This window comes from Pholis gunnellus (assembly GCF_910591455.1).
Source record: "Pholis gunnellus genome assembly, chromosome: 2".
NCBI lineage: Eukaryota > Metazoa > Chordata > Actinopteri > Perciformes > Pholidae > Pholis > Pholis gunnellus.
The window spans coordinates 21608041-21631066 of NC_136536.1; the positions used below are offsets into that span (position 1 = coordinate 21608041).

Consider the following 23026-nt stretch of genomic DNA (forward strand, 5'->3'; position numbering starts at 1 on the left):
ACTGATGGTCTAAAGCCGTTTTTACAGTTCTCCACTAACCTCGTCGACCATCATAAGAGAAAAAATTAAACATTCATGGGAAATAATAACTAAGTAATATAACAAATACATTGTTGACACAGACGGTGTCAAAACCAATAAAACGTCAGTTTTATATCGGTATTATTTATCACAGGGCTGTTGCACTGCATGTATCAGGCATATCATTGTGCCTGTTTGGCTATTAAATACCAACCTATTCATATTCTGTTCTGTTGAAAGTCCTTTAAAGGTCTTGTTGTGTCTTTACACAGATAGACATGTTCCACAGAGCTAAATATCTTAGTATACCGTCTTTCACCTGCTGCTCCCCAGGTTGTCGTTTATTCCATTGGTTTAAAAATAATGTTAATAAATCATTGCTACTGGGCCTTGGTTTTCCACTATGCACCACAGTTGAGCAGAATATATATATTTTTTTCTTTAATTGTCATCCAATTGTGGATGTCCACAATAACATAATAATTATAATAACTTTTTATATATAGCACCTTTCTAAAATAAAGTGATTCACAATAAACATGAAAGCAGATAAATGCAATCAAGCAGCTAAAATAAAAATAGGCCACCCAGTAAAAGTGAGTCTTCAGAAGAGATTAAAAAGAGATACTGACTTTGACTTTTTCTGCCTTAGATTACCAGGAAGGGAGTTCCACAGTTTAGGCCCGGTCACCTTTAGTGACCAGTCGTGAATTTGGAACTGTTTGGACCATCAGTATTGCATATTCTATATATATATATATATTAAAGTCCACCCTTCACCTCTCCAGTTAAAAATAGTGTATTAATAATTGTTAAGAAAGATAGTTGCAGGGGTTTGGACAGCAGCTTTGGACTATGTGTGCAGAAGATACCACAAAAATGTGAAGAATGTGGATACAAGTAAAGGGTGAGAGTGTTTATCAGAGTGTAGGTGGATCTTGTAGGGGTCACTTGCCACATCGTTCCAGAGAAAGGTCTGAATGGCGTGTTTCCTGATAAACAGGTGTGGCCCAACTATACCCTGCATGCCAACTACAGATTATTTGAAAAGGGCTCATGGTTAAAGATGTATTTATTTTAATCGACAATGGTGAATGGCCACAAGAAAGAAAAACAAAAACAAAAAGGGCGTGTGATGCTTATCAATGGGAAGGTGAAGCCTTCTTGTCATACCTTCAGTCGCTGACAACTCCTGCTGTCAGACCATGGATTGCACTCAACGGACCAAACATATCTGGGGTGAGTTCACTCTGCAAATCATGCTTTACTTTAAGACAAAGGAGTGTTGAACGCTTTTGAGTTTCCTTCAAATTGAATGAAGTTTCGTTTGATGTATTGATGCAATTTTTTACAAGATATATAAATGTTTCAATTTAAGTTTTCTGACATGGCAAGGCTCAAATTAATCACATGCAAGTATTATTTCTACGTAAGTCAAATATATCTTTCTGACAGGATATTCTACCAGAAGAATCTGTCTATTTGCTTTTACTACTTTGTTGACTTCACAAGTATTTTAGTCCCTGCTAATAAATTCACAAAGACAGGCTGTCAAGTGTGAGTGTAAATCATTTGGCAGAGTATGTGACAGAGTGTGAGGATGTCAAAGGTATGTGACAGAGAGGCAGTGCAGTTTTTGAATAATGTGATAATAATCAGAGATAATAATTATTTAGTCCAGTATCTTAACGAGGATATAAAATGACTACTGGCTACTTTTATGACTTTATCTCCAAAACTGCCCTCTTCCTTTATTTCAGCGCCTGCTCCACTCCTCTAGTGTGTGATTCACTATTTTAATGTATCCTGTGAGTGAAAACTGTGTTTTTCCTCTTAAGCTTAATTGGGTATTCGTAACAAGTCATCTCTCTTTTTTCCCCCCCAGGCACTGCCTATAGCCAGTGCCAACTGAAGTTTGTCAACTTCGAGTCTCATGAGAACCGCAATGCCCATGAGACAGAGGGGCTCAGCAACCAGCACCTGGTGGTGCGGCGAGGGAAACCTTTCAAAGTCACTCTGCTGTTTCGCACCCAGACGTGGCATCCTCACAGGGAGAGCCTGGTCCTGGAGGTTTGGCTAGGTATCACAGATTAGGATCATGTTCACATTGAAAGCAAGACCGTGTCGTTTGTGAAAGAGAGAAAATAACGCAGTTCTTCTTTTACAAAAGAAGAGTTAGATCCATAAGCATTGAAAAGCACCCTTGCTCAATCCAATACAGTCAGGGGTGTTGCTGCTACAGCCTTGCTTGGTCTGGCGTGACCAGTAACTTAGTGGCAAATCCTGCCTTATCTAAGCAATCTTAACATAGGTGTGTCTTACCTGTGTAACTGGTCCTGAATCTGACCCCCAGCACTAATTCCAGTTAGTACAGCTAACTAACTGAAGGTCAATCTCCGCGCAGCCGCCCACTCTCCTCTTGAAGAAGTAGTCTCAGAGCAGCCGGGTGGATGAAACGGAAAATAAATACATTAAAATGATTATACATTGTACATTTGAAGTAAAACTCTGCAACTTCTGCTCAACATGCGACCACAATTGATGAATATGTGTGATAGCCGTAAATGCTACGACACAGTGAAGCAGTAGCAGTTAAGAGTAAAGTCATTAAGTCGACTGTCTGTTGTGCTCCGTTTGCTAACATTAGCTAACATTAGCTAACATTAGCTAACATTAGCCACCATAAGCTTCTGGTCATAACCAAGCCCACAGGAGCACCTGGCTTTGAGGCAAATTTGACATCGTGGCCGGTGAAATTACTACTTCTCGGGTCGGTCATGTGATGCCAGGGGGCCCAAAAATACTTTTTTCCCATAGATTTTACGTAAATCAACTTCCCAGTACCAACACTTAAATTGCCCTTATTTAAAACAGGCTACAAGAATTTTCGTCTGAATTCTATAATCGGATGTCGAACTTGTTCTGCTTCATGGGTCACTGAGCCACTTTCATAGGGAAATTATGTTATTTCTTCATTCGAAAGTGACACAGTCTAACTTTAAGTAAACCGCAAGTGTTATCTTTTCCCCACACAGGTAATCGGTCAGAGATGATCCCAGTCCAGTTCTCTGAAGAGCGATACGACCCCCACAGCTGGTCAGCCAAAATCTACCCAGGCGACGTGCATTCTCAGTCGGCCAGCGTCCACATCTGCTCCCCTGTTCAATCCTCAGTGGCTCTGTATCACCTTGTGCTGCACATAGAGACCAGACAGAGCAGAAGGAGCTATAGGGTTGGAGCATTTGTGCTCCTCTGCAACCCTTGGCTGAAAGGTGGGTCCATGTGTTAATACCACAGACTGTATATAAGAAGTGGACGTATATATGGAAGTGACCATATTTGGACTGCGGAGGAGTGATGTAGAGATGCTGCATACGGCCCTGGAAGCAGTAACGACCTGTCAATCACAAGGTAGCCCCGGCCGAAAGCATACCCTGCTTTATAGTCTATTTTAGCCTAAATGGAACCGTAATTTACTAAGTGAGCATCATGCTGTATTGAAGAAGACTTGAAACTAGATTGAGACCATAAACTCATGTTAACAAGGTTTACTGAGGAAATAAATCAAGTGAGAAGTAGAGTTATTTCCACATAGACTTCCATATAATCAGACTTATTTTTGCAAGCAGAAGAGTCGCCCCCTGATGGCCAGTAAAGAGAATGCACCTTTAAGACACTTCTGCATTGGCTTCACTTTTCAGAACCGGAGGGATGCAGCCTGATTAATACTCCTCCCCATTATTATCTCCAGTTTTTGCTGTTGCCTTTTTATAAAAGTGAATGCACGCCCCTGCTATTGCCTTTCAGATGATCCAGTTTACATTCCACTGGATGCCCAAATACAAGAGTATATCAAGAGCGATTATGGGGTGGTGTACATGGGCACCCCTCATCGAAACACCAGTAGGCCCTGGTCGTTTGGTCAGGTATGCAACGCTTGGCTATCGCGAATGAATCATATATAATCGCAGCATTTTTTTTGCAGGTAAGCTGACAGCACAGCTATGTTTCTGTTTCCACGTGTGTAGTATGAGCCTGGCGTCCTAGAGGCGTGTCTGAAGCTCCTGGAGGTCAGCCCACAGCACCTCAGGGACCAAAACAGAGACTACAATTGCCGGGCAGACCCCGTCTACCTCAGCAGAGTGATATGCGCGATGGTGAGGGACAACACTCGCTGTCTGTGCGATAAATATGTCAAAACGTGCACATGCATTATCTCTCATGCCAAATTCTTTGCCATTATGATCAACGACATGACTGGAATGCCTTGAAGAGCAATTTTCCCTTCGGTGTCACAGTGAGGAAAGAGAGAACGCTCTGTGACGTGTCTCCTCCCCTGTCCAAGGTGAACTGTAAAGATGACCTGGGTATTTTGAAGGGGAAGTGGCAGGGCAGCTACAAAGATGGGGTCAACCCCTCAGAGTGGAGCGGCAGCGCCGACATCCTGCACCGCTGGGTCTCGTCCAACTGCAGTCCCGTGCGCTATGGGCAGTGCTGGGTCTTTGCATCCGTCCTCTGCACAGGTACTTTGAATAATTAATTCACAAGAGTGTATCCATGCAAAACTCATGGGTGACATTTAAGTGTTACTGAGCTGCCTCCAACGCCGAGCAGTTGCCCTACACCTTATTGACGTTGAATGGCAATTACCTGCTGTTCTGTGAACCGGTTGTCTCCTCTTGTGATTAAAACGGGAACATTTCGCTGAGCAGCTGGCCCGCTGCAGCACCTCGTGGGCGGTTCTCACTCCTTCTCCAGAGGCTATCCATTAAATTAGATGCAAAACATAATGACAGCAATTGCCCCAAAATCTCCCTGCTGGTCTTGGGGGGGTCTTTTCCAGTATATCTTTGGGATCCTGAGGGTCTTTGTCCAAGTGGACTGCCCACGCTGACTCGTCATTGCGGCAGAGCGATTCTGTTTATGTTGGCATCAGAGTTTGTTCTCGGCAGCTCTCAGATTCCGGAAGTTCCTCGAGCGGCCTCTCTCCGGATGAATACGGCTGAAAATCTGAGTCAGCTAAAACACTGTAAAGAGGACACTGTAAAAAGAATAACATTCGCTGCAAAAATGACGATCAGACGTTTGTACAGTATGTATCACATCCCGGAACGATGAGTTAAACTACCAAGGACCACAGTGACTAGTTCATCCCCACCTCCCTGTGTAATGGTAATCCTGTCCAAATGGAATCTCGCTTGTTCTGCAGTATTTGCCTGATTATGTTTGCCATGTCTTTTGTTTGATACATGTCTTGCCAGCTCAATTTATACTGTGCGTGAATATTAATAAATCATATATTTTCTTTCATTAAGGGGACGGACGGTTGACTTAGATTCCGTAGGAACAAATATATTTTCAAACTCACGTAAAACACGTGTGTGTGTTAATAGATCTTGATATAGACTATATCTGTGGTAAAATAACAAAAAAAAGTCAACGACAACTCTGTATCTGCTTGACCACTAAAGGTGAACTGATTAAAATATAATCATCATATTTTTTACCAAACAGGCTTAACAACTTTTTTCCAATACAGCTGATTTTCAAAATCCTGGGACATCTAGTGTTAAAGACTGAACCTTTTTTTTTTTTACAGTGATGAGAGTGTTGGGGATTCCCTCCAGGGTGGTGACAGTTTTCAACGCAGCCCATGACGGCGATGGCAACGTGAAAATTGAAGAATATTACTCGAGCACAGGGGAAAAGCTCAACCTGTCAAAGGACAGCATTTGGTTGGTGTCTCTTGCTCTCAAACCACAAACATACACATTGTTCTTTCACTTGTTAATCATCAGGATGATTTGACAATTTCTATTGAAACTGAATTTTTTTAAAGTATTTAAAAAAACAAAAACGGTCCCCTTAGTGTGTTTGCCTGTGATCATGTTATCCCCCTGTGCATACGTGTCCATGTTGTGTGTGTGTGTGTAAATGTTTATGTGCATCCATACCTGTGTGTCCTCATCGCAGGAACTTCCATGTGTGGGTGGAGTGCTGGATGAGGAGAGGGGACCTTGGTGCGGAGTTCGACGGCTGGCAGGTGGTGGACCCGACCCCCCAGGAGAAGAGTGCAGGTGGGTCGCTGCCCTGGTGGGGGGGGGGTCAGACGAACGTGATCAGAACTGAACGTGACATGAATAAATTGCGTCACTCGAGGAGAAAGCACTCCTGTCACATTCACTTCATTCTTGAGCAAATGTCCACAGAGCGTGGAAAATAATGTGATTCGTTTGTGAATGGTAACTAATTAGTATGTAATAATAAACGCAACACACCTTCTCCGCAGGGGTATACTGGTGTGGCCCTAGCCCGGTGGTCGCCATCCGGCAACGCTGCCTCGGCGCCCCCTATGACACGTCGTTCGTCTATGCCTCTGTTGACGCCGATGTCGTAAAGCTGATCCTGCAAGGGGGGAAGGAGGTGGGCAGGGAGCTGGACACGGAAAGTGTGGGACAGCTGATTTACACCAAGAGCATCGGCTCAGACACACCAGAGGATCTGACCGGGACTTATAAGGGAAAGAAAGGTAAGACCAGAAGCAGCACGGTGTGTTGTGTCAGCGTGACGCTTGTAGAGACAGTAGAAGGAGGGCGTTTTCAGTCTTTGTTCTCCACATATGTGATAACGTTTTTCTTCTCCCATTTTCTCTTCCATTTCAGGAAGGCAACCAGCAGTCACTGTGAAGCGTCAACGGCATTCTGGTCAGTAGTTGTGATAAAGCATCTTCGCCCTCCACCCTGAGGAGAACAAAAGTTGTTGTGCTAATAAGTAGCTTTGATACTGTTGCTTTTTTTTTCTTCCTCTCACTCATACAGTGAGGATGAATTTATCCTGTCCAATGAAAAGAGAGGGAAAGCGTTCACTCTACTCATACTGTTACAAAGGCCACAGGGCGCATTTGCTGTAGGTGTTTGCCACCGACATAAACAATGTTTCCTTTCACATATTTTCTCGTGTGTTACATTAGAAACGTTGTGTGGAAATGGCAAAATTCAACAAAACTTCCTCAAGTGTGCAAAATAAGTTGGTACGCGTTTTGCCTCCGTGGAAAAATAGTCAATGTGCTAAATGGGCGATGGAGATTATGGAGCCCTTGCCGAGCTACTAAAAATGTATTTGCTATTAACCCATAACATGCTTATGTTTAGTTTATGCTTCCCTATTCCGCAGGCTTTTCCTCAGTCTATCACTCGGGCTCTTTATCTCCAGGAGGAATGTCACCCGGTTTGAAGGTGTCCCTAAGCATAGATGGGGTGCCATCGGTGGGTGAGAGCATCTCCATGTGTGTGACGGTCACAAACCAGTCGAGCAGCCCAAGGCTCCTGACGGAGCACCTCAACGCTCAGATTAAGGAGTTCAACAGCAACCCAGAGCAGAGCTTCTGGAAAACTCAGAAAGAAGTGCGCATAAAGCCAGGCGAAGGTGAAGCGACGCGTACGGCCTCTGGCACCGTATTTGATATGATTCAATTTTCAATGCACGTTGACTTCACCATCATATTGCTGTTTGATCAACAAAACCTCAACCGAATTTTCCTAACAAACACGGGGGGATTATTTGCAGCTATCGTTCCTCTCATGTTCATTGTCCCCTCCACATCCGGTTCGTTCTCTGCAGTTCTGACGCTCCACCACAGCATCCCTCCCTCCGAGTACGAGTCGGTCCTGGCAGGTGACGACATTGTGAACGTGGCGGTGGTGATCAGCGACGTGAGGACGGAAGAAAGATTCCTGGCCACGCAGGAGTTCAACATAGGCTCGCCACGGATAGCCATAGAGGTACGGCAGCATCCAGCCTCCCAAATAAATGATGCAGTGTTGTCTTTTCTGTCTTCTTTATCGGTGTCTTCTGTCTCCTGTCAGTTGTGCTCGATAAGATGGAGTTATTTAAATGACGAAGTGTTCGGGCATCAATCACCCCTTTGCTCACTAAATGGTATCATGATGTTTATTTTACATCATATAAGATGGACAGAATTTGCAAAATATGTCAGTATTTAATCAACTTGTGACTACATCCGTTTTCAAAATATATATATATATGGAAATATACATAAGATGAATTGCATTATATTCATAAGCAGTATGAAGCATAATAGCTGTTTTCTCACCTAAATGTATGACATTATAATATCAGAATATTCAATTCAGTTTTTTTTCTCAGATTATTACCCTCCTTCTCTGTCTCCGTCATTTTTTTAAATGAATTTTTACCTACAATGGTGCTAATAAGCGGCCTCAGATATTCTCCTTTTGAGCACAATATTTAAATTCTCCTTTTAGAAGCATGAGGAGCAAAAATGGTCACGTGTTGCCGAGCTAATAACACATCTGGATCAAACTCGGCTGACGTGGTCAGTATTATTGATTTGTTCTTCCATAACGAGTAATTGGCAATCAGCATCTCATGAGAGTTTGATACTTGGGTTGTGCGGCTTAAAATTAAAGTCAATTTACTCGATGTTATCAAAATGTTTGTCTTGCGTGAAATGTGGTCAAAGACATTAGAATCCCAGATCACAAGTCTTTTGCCGAGTGTAATGCACTGCCGGCAGAGAATGACTTTATCCATCTTGGCTTTGCTGCACTTTTTCCTTTGAAATCAGTGTTTCAAAAGTAAAATTTGTATTTGGTGGCCTCACTGTGCGTTGGCGTATCAATGCTTTGTTATTCCAAATATATATCATAGAAATGTCAGTTGTTCATGTTTGCGTTCTAAAAATGGAGACCAGGGGTGTTCAAAACACCACTGGTCTCCATTAAAGTCGAGTCATTTCCCCAGTTAGCAGATCTTTTAACTGTCATCAGTGCTCTGGGCATCCCGTTGTACTGCATCGGTGTGGTACTGGTGTAAGAATAAAAGGCTAAATATATTCTTATTCTTAATTTGGATCCCCATTAGCTTCCACAACGTATTTCCCAAGTCTTCCTTTGGTCCAAACAATCTTTCTAATCCTGTTTTTGTTTCAGGGACTTTTTGAAAGAAAATCTTTTGATCTGTCTGACGTTGATGTGGAGCTAATTCCAGACAGAAGAAGCTCTGTAGATGACAGCTCTCACCATACAATTTGGGAATAATCACAAAATGACAAATGACATTTTGCATGTAAATCAGACATTTTAATCTAGCCTCTACATTAAGTCATGGTAATCCATTCATACCATGCACACATCTGCATGGAATGTAAACCATTCCACAGGCCCCACTAGTTTCCTGTCATCCAAAACAATAGTGCTTTCTCTCCGCTGAATGCTTTCTCGTCCTGTGGAAACAAACAAAAACAAAGAACTTCACATGAGGACAACGAACTATAGTCTGCGCTGATTTAAAACCATCTTACATACCGTACATACGTTTTCATTTGTATTCTAATGACCTCCACTCGGCACAATGTGGACCAAAGAGTAGGTGTTGAGCACCAGAGCTCTTTGTCACGTGACCAGTAGTTGTCTGTAACTGTGGCCTCTCCACAGATTGAAGGAGGGGACAGCATCCAGATGAATAAGGAGCACACAGCCCAGGTGTCCTTCATCAACACTTTTACCAAAGCTCTGGACGTAGCCGCGCTGACTGTAGAGGGATCGGGCCTGTTACAGGGCAAACACGAAGCCAGGTAGGTCTGCTTCAAGTTGGACCCTCAAAAAGAAAACAATAAATCATCTTTCTCAAGTGATACTGTTGCCTGCATGGCTCTGTGGGACAAAACAATACATAAAACAAATTGTGGAGTGGACACATTCCAGTGATGTTGCACATGTCTTGTCTGATGGCGTGTGGAATGCCGCCTGGGAATGCTGTTCGGTATGTTTCCGCTGCAGCAGGAACGTAATGTTGTTTGCAACGGTCGGTCGTGCGGTCCTGTGGCGTAGAGTCAGACACCGTCACCCTCAGGGGTTGAATTTACTAATATGTTCATGCGTTGATCCCCTTTTCTTTTTTCTGCACTCATTTCAAATTCAGAGTTACATTTTCTACTTCTGTGACATGTTTGAAACATTCCCGTTTATTTAAGAACAAACCTATTCCACTGGACCCTCTACACAGAGGTCCTCAAATTGGGCTCCATGTTTAACTTCTCTGGACTCGTATTGAAGCACACTGGCTGGTTTGATTATGGTGAAGATCTCGGTTTCTTTAACCCTTAGCGACCCACATAGACCCATTTTGCTCTTCTTTAGGGGAACAGGGGATCTTTAGGGCTAGATATATGCCACATGAGATACCATTTGTAAAATAGATTTGGTGTCAAATTTACCACTCAAAATTGATTAGAAATATCACATTAAGACACCAAGACTTGAGGAACGCCGTACAAAAATCAATGCTGTGATTTTTTTCTCATCAAAAACGTTTGACAATACGAGATTTCTGCAAGAAATGTATTTTTCCTCGTCTTTGTTTGTGGACGTAAAGTTTCATGCCGCAGTGATCATCCTCGAGGTCACAGCAGGTCATTTTATAGTGACGTCTACTAGACTCACAGCATCACACACAAACACAAATGAGCTCATTGGATCCACAAGAGTCTCTGCTTTCCAGCCATGCAATACATACAATGTATGCACTAATTAGGGACCCCAGTATGCAGAAATATTCAAATAAGCCATTTTTTAGAATGGGCAAAAATACCACATTTATACTGCATTTAAACAACTGCATGGGCTTAATATCATGAAGTGGGCATGTCCATAAAGGGGAGGCTCATTGGTACCCATAGATACCACTTTCATTCACATAGCTTGAGGTGAAAGATCAAGAGACCCCTCCCTCGCCAACATCTTTTTGCCTAACTTGAGCTTGAACTGGAGCGTTGTTCAGTCCTCTTCCCGACCCGCTATCACAACACGGCTAGCCCCAAACGACTCACTAGGTCGTCTAGTTTCATGTGGTACAGACGCGGAGTCGGCTGCGATCGCCGCCGGTCTCAGTGTGGAAGGAGCTTGGACATTCTGTTGTCTCTGGGTTGCCAGGTTTGTTGATACTGTCGACCAGCCTCAGTGGTCAGGCTCATGTATTGTCTGTTCAGTGCTAAATGGCATTGAAGTTTTTTTAAATGTAACAAAAAAACAACAGACAAGAATCACCTCCTTGTCGAAGAATGGAAAGCACTCTGATATTAAAACGCGTTTTGCAATGTAGCATTAATACATTTTTCATTTGATGCAACTTTCTTTATTCCATATTTTGCTTTCCTTCCTTTGCGTCTTTAATTAATGGCTTTAACTGGACAAACTTTATCTATGACAGTTTTCAAAGTTTCAAACCCATCTTTTACATCAGTCCCCTGGAGTCATGGTGGCTTTTTATCGGCACGGACTATGACGCAAACGTTTCGCCCCGGAGAGGAATAAGCTCGCTAATTAGGGAAAAGATTCAGCAGAAGCATCTAGTTACTGTAAGAGGTAATACATCACCGTGCTAAACACTGGAACAATAAATCAGCTTTGGCATTTGCTTTTTTTGGGCCTTGAGAAAGGGCAGAACGTTAGTTCTGGGTGCCAGAAAGATCTCTGCACCCGGCAAGGGTTTCGTTGAATAATTGATAGTATTAATTAACACTCATCACACACACACACACACACACACACACACACAGATATATTATGATCGTTTGTGCTGTGGAGCATCAAATATCTCGCCAATTGCTCATTTTAATTATTGTTCCAATATTATTACAAGAAGATCTCCAGACTTCGTGGCTGTTCTGGAAATTCTCCATGTGGGTCTTTGTGAGACCTGAAATGTGGAAAGATTAAGAAAGATTTTCTTTTCTCTCTCTCTCTCACTCACTCACTCACTCACCCACCCTCCCTCCCTCCCAGACTGGTTCTCCTGCAGCCAGGGAACAAGATAGAGAAGACGGTGACCATCGTGGCCACTTCGGCCGGCACTAAACTGCTCATGGCCACTTTCTCACACAGCAACAGCACCAGAGTCGTTTCCAGGAGTTTCCACAAAGTCTCCGTCACGGCTGCATGAGTCCATCCTCCCAAAAAGCACCAACAACAAGGAATTGATTTTTTTGCACTCACATGCAAAAAGTACACTTTTGTTTATTCTCTGAACAAAATATATATGTCGTGTGTGTATGTTTTTTTGTATTTACAATGTCTGTACTGTCTGAAGACATTGTACAGGCATTGTTTCCGTTATATTGTTTCACATATCTTGTCAAATGATTTCGACATGTTGAATTTGTTGATTCCCCCTTTACATTGCTGCATTGCGGCAACTCAATTACACCACTAGGTGGCAGCATTGATGTTTCCACTTGTGTATCTGTTTCCTCTCTGAATATCACTCTGTCACTGTTGAAACCAAGAACATTTTTGTATACTTGAATGTTTCTTTCTGTGGTTCTTTTCATCACGTTTTGTTTGGCACTGCCTGACTCCTGAGATCATAATCTGGATTATATGACGTATGATTATATTCAGGCTCAATACAAAATATAAAAGTTTCTTCTCATGCAGTGGCGAAACTAAGTGTACATGATCCTTTTTGCCCGTTTTTCTCTGCGCACCACTCGCTTTATGCATTATAAACGCCAAGAAATTGATCATCTGTAATTTATCAAATGAGTTTGAAAAAATACAGACTCAAGTTACAGCTGTGAAGGTTAGAAATGGAGAGAAAGACACTTACCATCAACTCAAATTTGATTCATTTATAGTTCTTGTTGTGAGACATATTTCTGAACTTATAAACACAAATACTTCTGATTTGAAGTCTTGACGTGAAATGATGAGTTCAATGAATCTGGAAACTCGTCGATGAAACATGACCAGAATATTAGGAGAAATCCCAGCATGCACTGTGAGTTGAAACTCTCCAGAGACCCTTCTGTTTCATAGTCTAAAGCCAACATACATGAAAACGTGTTGTTCCTTTAACATACCATAAGTCATGGTTTTTTGTTCTTTTTCAAGATACTTTTTTTGGGGACATGCAACAAAGGTCCCAAGGCAGGAATCATGATAATCAAAACAATGCTCACCTGACAGCTGACTTGACGGCTGCGCTATCTTCAGACAGTTTAGTTATTACAGTTGCAACAATGAATATGGTTTAAAATCAGGGATGATCGTGGTCGGGATTAAAAAAAAGCCAATGTTGATTGTCGGTTGAAAACATTTGAATGAAATGTGCAATAATGAACTTGTCTCAAATTCGGTTGAATCAGTTGGTTTGACCAAAAATAAGTCATATTCTATAGGTACACGTTTTCGTTTTAAAGTTTGAACCAGCTTAAAATGTTTTTTTTTTAAGTGCAAAAGCATTTTCTAATATGAGGGAAGCTCAATTTTTATTATACATTTTTTACAATAAGTTTTTTGCAACGTTGACTGTCCGTAGAAAACAGGAATCAAACAGCGGCCTCCCGTCTTTAAGTGACCCGCGCAATATTGAACTTGTCTCAAGTTTTGTTAAATCAGTTGGTTTAACATTTTCTTTTTACTGAAAATAATGATTTGTCTTATCAGAATCAGAATCAGCTCTATTGGCCATGTATGTGTACGCATCTGACTCCGGTTTCCACTTCGCTCTCGATGTACAAACACAAATTTACAAGAAACAAGAAAACAAAACAGATCTTAAGTTAAGTTAACTAGCATTTTGTTCAGGCAGCGGGGAACGTTTTTCTTTTATTTGAACCAGCTTAAAATACTGCAGAAGTGTTTCTAATATGAGGGATGCTTCATTTTTATTATAACATTTTCCACACTAACTGCCGATTCTTGCCCGGCGCTCAAACCATGAACAGCCATTTTGGCACCAGTGACTCACCGAAAGAGGAGCCACTTTACTGTTGGAGTCCAAGTCATTCCGTCAGATAGCCTCTAAAACTATACTGAGTGAGCTCGGACAAGGGCACTTTACTGCTCGCCCTGCACTTTCCCCAGTCAATATAATGGGCTTATAAATGGAACGATATAGACGACCTCAGCTCTGTATTTGGGCATTTAATCTCGGGTAGCTCTGAGAGGTTCAGAGCTTCTTTACACGGGGACACTTTATGTCTGTACGGATGGAGCTTCTAGGCGAGGACCGTTTTGACCTAAAGGGTTCCAGGCTGACGTGCGCGCCGTAACAGCTTGTGATCTCACCTCGGTGTCGGGGAGATTGAAGCCGAGGCGTTGGCAGACGGAGACGATAATCAGACTCCACGCTTGCTGCTTTTCAGACAAATTAAACGTCAGGGGAAAGCAGCGAGCGGGACCGCTGGGCTGCTTTGAAAAGCTGAGGCTATCATAAATTATTAATGGCTCCCCGTCACGGCCTCCCTCTCTTCATCCACTCGCTTCTTTCAACCATCCTGCTCTTCATCCATGACTCCCGTTCTCCACATTGATCGCTTCTCTTCCTTCCTTCCTTCCTTTGTTCTTCCTCCTTGGTCTCTTCCTCTGTCATTTCTCCCGTACTTCCTCCTCTGTGCTAATCACCTCCTCTTTTCATCCCTCCTTCCTCCCCTCCCTTGTCTTCAGTCCTTATCCGTCTTCCCTTCCCTCTGTACTCCCCCCTCCTCTCTGCCTTCTTTTTGACTTCACTGATTTTCATCCCTCCCATCCAGCTGCTCTTCATTACCTCTACCCTCCTTTATCTTGATTACTTTTTCCTCTTCTGCATATCCATCCTTCCTTTTCATCATTGTACTTCCCTCCCTCTCTTCATCCCTTCCTCCTTCTCTTAAACCCTTTTTGCTTCCTGTTTTCTCACTGTTTTTCTCCCCCGCTTTAACCCGCGGTTCCCATATCCTCGTCCCTCCTCCGTTTGTCATTTCTTGTGTGAAACCTGTCGGTAGCTAAGTTAGCTAACCCTTTCACTGATTGTGCTGGAGCTGCTGGAGGCCTATTTTAGAACTCTGGCCATAAGCAAAGATCCAACAACCCAGCCCGGTATCCTAGGAATTACGATTCGGGATTTATGTCCAATGCTAAAGTTCAGTGCAAACCAGGCACCAACCTCCGGTTCTGCCGAGTGCCTTAAAACTTGCATTCTCTCGGCTGAGGACAACTCAAATAAGTCTGATTGTATAGAAGTCTATGAGAAAATGACTCTACTTCTCACTTGATTTATTACCTCAGTAAACATGAGTTTATGGTCTCAATCGCTAGTGACCAATGGGTGACGTCACGATAACTACATCCTCTTCTTATACACAGTCTATGGTGCAAACCAAGGAAGTAGTGGACCCTTTAAGTAGCAGGGTGGAAAGTGAGGGCGTGTGGCTGTGGGCGGTGGACTGGCGTCAACGTTTGATTTTGATGCATGAGACAGAAGCTTGACTCCTGTCACAGACCTGCAATTCATCAGCAATGCCTTTATATTTACTGTAGCCATGAGCTTTTACTACCTTCACCATAGCTGGCATGTGCAGACATGATAGAAAGTAAGACTTGTAACATGTTGGTATTGTACCCCCCCCCCCCCCCCCCCCCCCCCCCCCATTAGGTGAAGGTGTAGCTGATAAAGATATGGTACAGGCTCCATTTCAGTAGCTTTGAGTCCAAATCCCCACTCCTGCAATTGGCTGGTGAATCTGGGACCTTGCAGCCAATCACAGTCCATCTCTGGGTATATAAACTGGTCATTCCCTGCTACCTGTTTGCAGTTAGACTTTCAGCTGGCTCACCCACAGATCCTGATGCTGATCCTGGTACAGGCTTACGGATGTCAGAGAGGTAGTAAGCAGACTCAGACTGAAGATGTAGCTGTTCAAAACCAAATATCTCACTTAATTTATTGTCCAGAAATGAGTCTGCAATGTTAGAAATGGAATAAAAGTCGACACATCTTGGTGTCTTGATCCGCCCCAGTAGTTGAAACGGATCTTGATGTGGTAGGTAAAACAAACCAACAGCTTTGCACTGAGCAGAACAGCAGTCGTTGCTTCCGGGTAAGTAATCCGTCAAGTCACATCACTGCTGTGGAAAGTCAGTATTACATTACATTGCGCGCAGTGCTGCTAATCTACTCCTACCTCCGCCTCGCTGAGAAGCAGAAGCCCGGGATCCACAAGTTTGTGAACTTCCCGCAGCAAGTCGACAAGAGCGGGAGCGGTGGGGGAGCAGATTGATAGATAGGCGTTTGATGGATTCCGGCGAACAGATGGAACAGCTGGAAAACCCTGAAGTGGCCGTCCATCCTCAAACTCGTGTGAGCAAACTGAGACAGGGTTTGTAATGAGCCTATTCACCAGATTTAGAGCTGGAGCCCCCCCCCCCCCCCAAAAAAAAAGATGAATTCCATATTCTAGGTGGGCAAAATGGATGGAGTCCAAATGTTATTTGAAGGTACAGACCGCCTCATTACAGCCGGTAAAATATAAGCGAATTCTAGACAAAGTGTTCCGAGCTATCGCATAGGCGAGGAGATCATTTTACACAGTACTGAAATGGTCTATAACTGCTTTCATTCACACACACACACACACACACACACACACACACACACACACACACACACACACACACACACACACACACACACACACACACACACACACACGAGCACGCAACCCCAGCGAGCTGCAATAAAGGCGACGCCGATAATTATGATAATGAATCTAGCTTCGGTATTTTCACCTGGTAATGAGTTTGTCCCAAAGGTCACTGCTGTAATAGCTCATTAGCAGCGCTGGCTAATGCTGCTCTCTGGTGTAGCCCACAATTGCCGGAGGTGCGTCGGTCAGCCGGGGCTATTTGTTTGCTGTAGTGGCTGGATGGCTGCTCGACTGGCCTGTCGTTCACCATCGATCGGTGCGGGTTTCATTACCGCGGTGAGGGGCAACGAGGCCGCGTTGTGTTTGTGTGTGTGTAGTTCCATTTTGTTTGTGCTGTGCAGGAATGTCTGCGTGTGTGTTCGGCGGCGAGATTTGGCCTGGCCTGTTATGGCCTACATCTTGCGTGTGAGTGTGTATGTTCATGTGTGCATGAGAGACACAACAACACAACATTACACAAAACAATCATAGAAAATCTGACATTTTACAACATATTTCATAAAACAGCAGCACATGTTACAGAGCAAACAATGTTTTAGTCCAGTGGTTTTCAAAGTGGGGGCCCAGGAACCCTTGGGGGCCCTATTATTATTATCATTATAGAATATAATGTATAATAACGTGCTTTTTTCAAATCTTATTTCCAATGCCCATCGTTCCCCGATTAAGGTCTATAGGGCACGAGGGGAGTAACAGTATAAACCCAGAGAAAGAGTCATGGGCAACGGGTGAATAAGCAAAAAGGATTTATTAACCATAAACTGAAAATGCTCACAAAGCCAACAACTGAAAATAAAATAATAACTAATGCTAACAAAAAAAAATTGTCACATTTTAGTTTGAAAAGTAAAATATAATGAGCAGACAGACACGCACGCACACACACACACACACACACACACACACACACACACACACACACACACACACACACACACACACACACACACACACACACACACACACACACACACACACACACACACAATGTTGTTGAAGAACTGAACACCAGTGCTCATAATTAAAAACAAAAATGTAATCTAATGGAAAGATTAAAGATTTGAAATACAAACAAAAGTATTATTGTTTTAATAAAAGTAGGGAAATTCAACATTTGCCTTTGTATCATCAATAGCAGTTTTTTCTTGCTCTACCATAGGTTAATGCTATTTTGGGGCATTGGCATGCAATCACATTTCAGGGAACAAAACATTTCAGGAAACACATTTTAGGAAAATAAAATGTACTGGAAATGGAAAGTGGACAGTTTGGCATTCAGTCAGAGTGACAATGATATAGCAGCAGCTATTGAAAGTGACATGCTATACTAACGAGTATAAAGAGTGTAAAAGTCTACAATGGATGCAACAACCAAACACAGGACTTTCAGCCAGTAGACAGCTCTTTGTGTCTAATATGAAACCAAATGTAAATGTCAAGTTATTTACATTACAACCTTGAACAAGTAGTTCTGTTGCCTAAAACTACCCACGTGGTTTCTGCAAGCGTGACATGAGGCTGATGTGAACACTCAACGCCTCCTGTGGTTTGCAGAAACAACTCGGTTGCAGACAACAACATTTCTGAAGACAACATTTCAGAAAACACAAAACTTTTCAGGAAACAAAGCAAAAAAAACAACCAAAACACTTCATAATTGTGGCCTTTTTCTGTCTCCTGTGTGTAAGTGTGTATATTCATGTGTGCATGAGTAAGAATGTGTGTTAGTGTGTTCTAATATGATCAATTCTAACCCAGCACTGCCTCATTAGCCTCATAGATGTCCCAGGTCAAAGCATTTTCCCTCAGACAAAGCCTTGCTGTTGCTGCCAATAGGGCATCCTAATGTAAATGAATTGGCCCCAGCAGGTTCCTGCACAGACAATTGGCAGCCAACCAATATCACATTTTCTCTCTAATGCAGCCCTTATTTTTCAGCCTGGGACCCATATGACAAATTCATCCTCATTCTACCACTAATTTTGCCGTAGAAGCCAGATCATTTTGAGTTTTACACATATTTCATACACAGAAAACGAGGAGTTAAAAAGGAATGTTGACAATGACAATATCTGTATCTGTACAATTCTGTTGGGTATTATAGTTATAATTCTGGCCTTTTAAATGAATCATAGATTTACTGTTGCTGGACGCGTGCGGGAAAAATAAAATGTTGACATGACACAACTATTCAGGTGTCAGTAATTCACAATCAGTTTGTTCATTAGTACATTAATCAGAGTATATCTGATGGATGAACATGTTATGCTGGACAGCAGAATGAGCTCTTATGCTGTAACATAAGACACCATGCACTTGCTTCTGGCAAATTCCAAACACACTTGACCGAGGAGCTTTTCACTTCGCACCAAACGCTGTTGGCACACACATGTTCTGACAGCAGAACATTGTTAAAGATAAATGTTGTACATATATTTTACATTTGTTTCCAGTGAGATATTAATGACTTATTATAGTGACTTTGTTGTTGTAGACATAAATGTTGCTGCTTTAGAAACAACATTTAGATTTATTTTAAATAAATTCTCATGCTGTTCTGAATGTATTTGTTTTTTAAATTCTAAATATGTTTTTAAAAGCAATTATTTGCAATGTGCAATGCACCACGAGATGCCACTACATCTTACACACTGGGCCTTTAAATAAAATAAATAATAAGTTAGACGGAAATATGGTACGATGCTGAGAAATGAGTTTAAGGGTTAAGAGTATATTGTGCAGCTGAAAGAAGTTTATATTTTTTTGAATCACTGTTGCCTCAGTTGACGGATGTCTTCAGTCAGCCTTGGTGGGGTTTGCTCTCAGTATGATTCCTGTGGTCAGATCTAAACGCAGCAATCATACCTGGGTACGGACCAAAACAACCGCACCAAAAACCTCCGGAGGACGTGGTCTCTGTCACGAATTGAGCTGTTTGTTTGTGACCCGACCTCGATCTGACCAAACAAGACGTACTCTTCAAGTCTGAGGTCAACAGCTCCCATCGCCAGGTGCGCTGTGCACAGCCTACTGGGATGCGGATGAGCAACATCGAAACTTGTTAGCAGCAATGGAGGTCTGACCCGGACTACTAAAAAAAAGGTGTTGCCTTCTTGATATTTGGGCAAATGGGACCGTCGTTCTTCCTCTGTTTACTTTCATGCCCCATTGAGCCGAGTGAACATTCTCTCATCGCTTTGAGTGATGCATTTTGGTTTACTTCAATTTTTTTCTTTGTGAAAAGGAAAAACAATTCAGACCACAGCAAACAAATTAGAAATTTGAAAACACCCTTTGGGGATGGCAAACATATGTAAAACATAATTGTTTTTACCTTCGGGCACCCATTTTAAAAAGGCAAAGCTTTTATTAAAAGACTGCAGGTTAAGTGTTTTTTTTTCCATAATGTCAATCTGTAGCCAAAACAGCAATGTTTTTATGAAAATGTGGACTATTATTTATTTCAAAGGGAGCATGGTTTGCAAACGTGTGAATGTGTGAACGTGAGCTCCTACAGAGGAGTGTCTCGCTGTCTCCTGGGCTCAAAAGCATTTGAAGAAAGAGAGGGAAAAAAAATAGTCCCCATAAAAGATAGTGCCCATAAAAGTCAGTGAAATTGGATTGCAGTCAGCCATTTTGCAACCAGAGTATGTGTCACGGTTTACGAGTCAGTCAGCCATTTTGGCTTCTGGAAACATGACTTAATCAGTCAATTAAAGCGGCGCTTGATTAATATGACTGGACGGGGAGCAACCTCAGCCAAGAGAGAAATGGGCCGGTGAATGAGTAATCACCACCGGAGTGCCGGAGCGCTGCTGCGTGAGTTATAATCATCAAAGATTAAAGGGGAAATAAACTCCGATTTTTAAGTGTGGCCCTGGCTCTCAGCTCCCGAGTATGATGATCCATGGGCAATTTTTCTGAATGACCGGAGAAGGATAAAAGTTCAAAGACAGTTATTTGCCAATTGAACAATAAGGATACCTCTGGGGGCTATAAGGAATAGAGTGATGAGTTTAAGTACTGGCTATGAATCTTAACTCTCTCCTTCTTTGCTTTTCTAAATCTTGAGATGCTCGAATTCTACATTTTTAATAATCAATATTTTACGAGACAGAGTCATTCTTTCAGCTCCCTTTTGGCCACATTTGAACCACAATACTGTACAACGTCATTGAGCTGCTGCTATGAGACTATCAGAGCTGATCAATAGCTAAAGCCCATTGCTATTGCCTAATGCTATTTGTATAGCCATGCAGTTTGCAATATGAAAAGTGCTTTCTGACACATTAAAATGGTGAAATCACAAACTCTCATTTCTTCTTACATACTTGCTGAGGTACCAAAAGGGAGGGTGAGCACCAGAACGTTTACTCCGCATTAAGTCCGGGGTATTCAATTAAAACTCCAAAAGGTCCAGATTGAGAAAATCTCCTCGTGCAAAGGTCACATGACAATAATATCTAACGTGCGCTATTTAGTGCCATATATATATATTCAAGAAGCCTAGTAGTAGTAACAAAGTCTGTGTGTAGTCAACAACTGTCAAATCAATTAAAGAAAGTACACATCAATTATTATTCTCAGTTTTCACATTTAACTGGATGGATTATAAATGATACATACATAAATGTTCTTCTCTCATCTCAAGTAAGATAAAGGCTGCATTAAAGAATAACTGACATAACAGAAAGCTTTTGAAAAGAGAAAAGCAGGACAAAGATGCGGAGGAGCAGGTTTTATTGATTAGATGACATCATGGGTCATTGGCTATTGCTGCTGTAAATGTCCGCAGGCAGAGTTCAGGGAATGTGAGATTACAGTTACATGAAGTGATGGGAGGGGAGGTGTGACAGTTTTTGGAATATTTTTTCACAGTAAAAGTTCAGTTTACGTCACGCAATGAACAAATTCATTCATTTCATGAATTAACTTCTAAACCTGTAGCCTTTAATGGCTTAGGGGTGTTTATAGCCCTGTCACTTGGCGTCAAACATCAGAGCTTGACTGACAGTTGTATTTGTCTGTAATAAGCATATTTTCCAGTATGGATTGCATGTTTGTTGCTCAGCAGTCTTTTCTCTGACATTTTTTTGTTACAGGCTCAATTAAATCAACCATGGAAAGCCACCACGTTGATCAAGTTGGATATTTTAAGAAGATATTCTTGAAGGTATCACACGTGATAACCTGGTACGGGTTGCATTACTTCTGTGGGTTGAGTGAGGAAAGTAGTCGTGGTTGGCTTCTCGCAATGCAAGGTCACTGAATGATGCTCCAATTCTGTGTTAAAATGTGCCGTATAGTCGTATACTACTTCAGTCAGGAGAGACATGGACGTACTAAAGGCAGAGAGAGAATCATATTCAAAAGGAGACAGAGGCAAGGTGATAACAATGTGTCGCTGTGCTAATCGGATGGATGTGACCAGCTGATAAAAAAACAGCTGATTTCACGATTGAAGGAGATTGTGAGTGAGCGTGAGAAGCTACAGGCCGAAGCATTCAAAAGCACAGTCATCGGGACTGAAGCGGGCTTGTGACTGAGTGGTCGATCCCTGGACCGGCGGGATGCATTTGGGTGGAGAACGTGACAAAAGTAGCACCACCCCTCCCTCGTTGACACCACTTTGAGCAAAGCCCCTTCACCCCTCGCATGCCGCTGTGTGAATGTGTAGTGTCTGGCCCTGCAAACGAGAGCTTCTCTCTCAGTCAAGCTTCCCCGAATAATTAAAGGTTAAAGTAAAAAAAAACAACTCCATGTCTTCATAAGAGTCCAAGGGTCGGTAACCTCTCTTTTCAAAACAGCTTTCCATCCCATAAGGCGCAGAGCAACTTTTGCACATGCACACAGTCTGTTTTATCTGCTCTGTTGATCTTGTGCCAAATCTATTTGATCCATTTGTTTGTTTAGTTGTTGTAACCTGAATTTAAAAAGCCCAACTAAAGATGGTGGCTGCAATTTAGCTTTAACTAGACGCCATACATCTGTGCACTACATCGTCTTGGTTTATATTGAGATTATGTAAACTCAGGAGAGTTAATTGGGATTTTCTTTTGGAATAATTAAATTAAATTTGTGTTTGGTGTTTGCCTTTCGCTTTGTGATTGTCGAGAGTGCTGTGGTGGTGCTTGGTAAACAGACAAAAACAAAACCGTGGACCACCACCACACAGGTGTTTTTGGACCTCTCCTCAGGACTGTGTGGGTACGTGCACATGGTGTTTGATTGACATCTTCCCTCACTGTGTTTCAACCTGAGCAGAGGACTAATCAGAACAACTGAAGACACCTGTGTGGCTGAGAGGAGGATTTTAAATGTGTGCGACTTTGTAGAAAACAGTCATGTCTAAGCTAAGCTAGTTCCTGTCAATGTCTACACACAGAGAGAACCTATTTTACCTGATCACTGATTTTTTACTACATTTCTTGATGAAGGAGGATTCCTGCAGAATGGGTCCTGTTTCCATGTAAGACAACTCTTTCTTTCTTTTTATCT

General features: G+C 42.3%; 1 protein-coding gene across 1 annotated transcript; it reads left to right on the forward strand.

The window, feature by feature from the left end:
* Window positions 1-1226: 1226 nt before the first annotated feature.
* Window positions 1227-12003, forward strand: LOC306708929 (protein-glutamine gamma-glutamyltransferase 5-like; the record flags this gene model as incomplete). The annotated part of the gene is made up of 13 exons (XM_079176902.1): window positions 1227-1260; window positions 1907-2101; window positions 3057-3293; window positions 3829-3947; window positions 4050-4178; window positions 4367-4544; window positions 5621-5756; window positions 5995-6098; window positions 6311-6570; window positions 7173-7446; window positions 7642-7802; window positions 9498-9637; window positions 11847-12003. The coding sequence occupies 13 exons, from the start codon at window positions 1227-1229 to the stop codon at window positions 12001-12003; spliced, it is 2124 nt and encodes a 707-aa protein (XP_079033028.1).
* Window positions 12004-23026: the final 11023 nt, after the last annotated feature.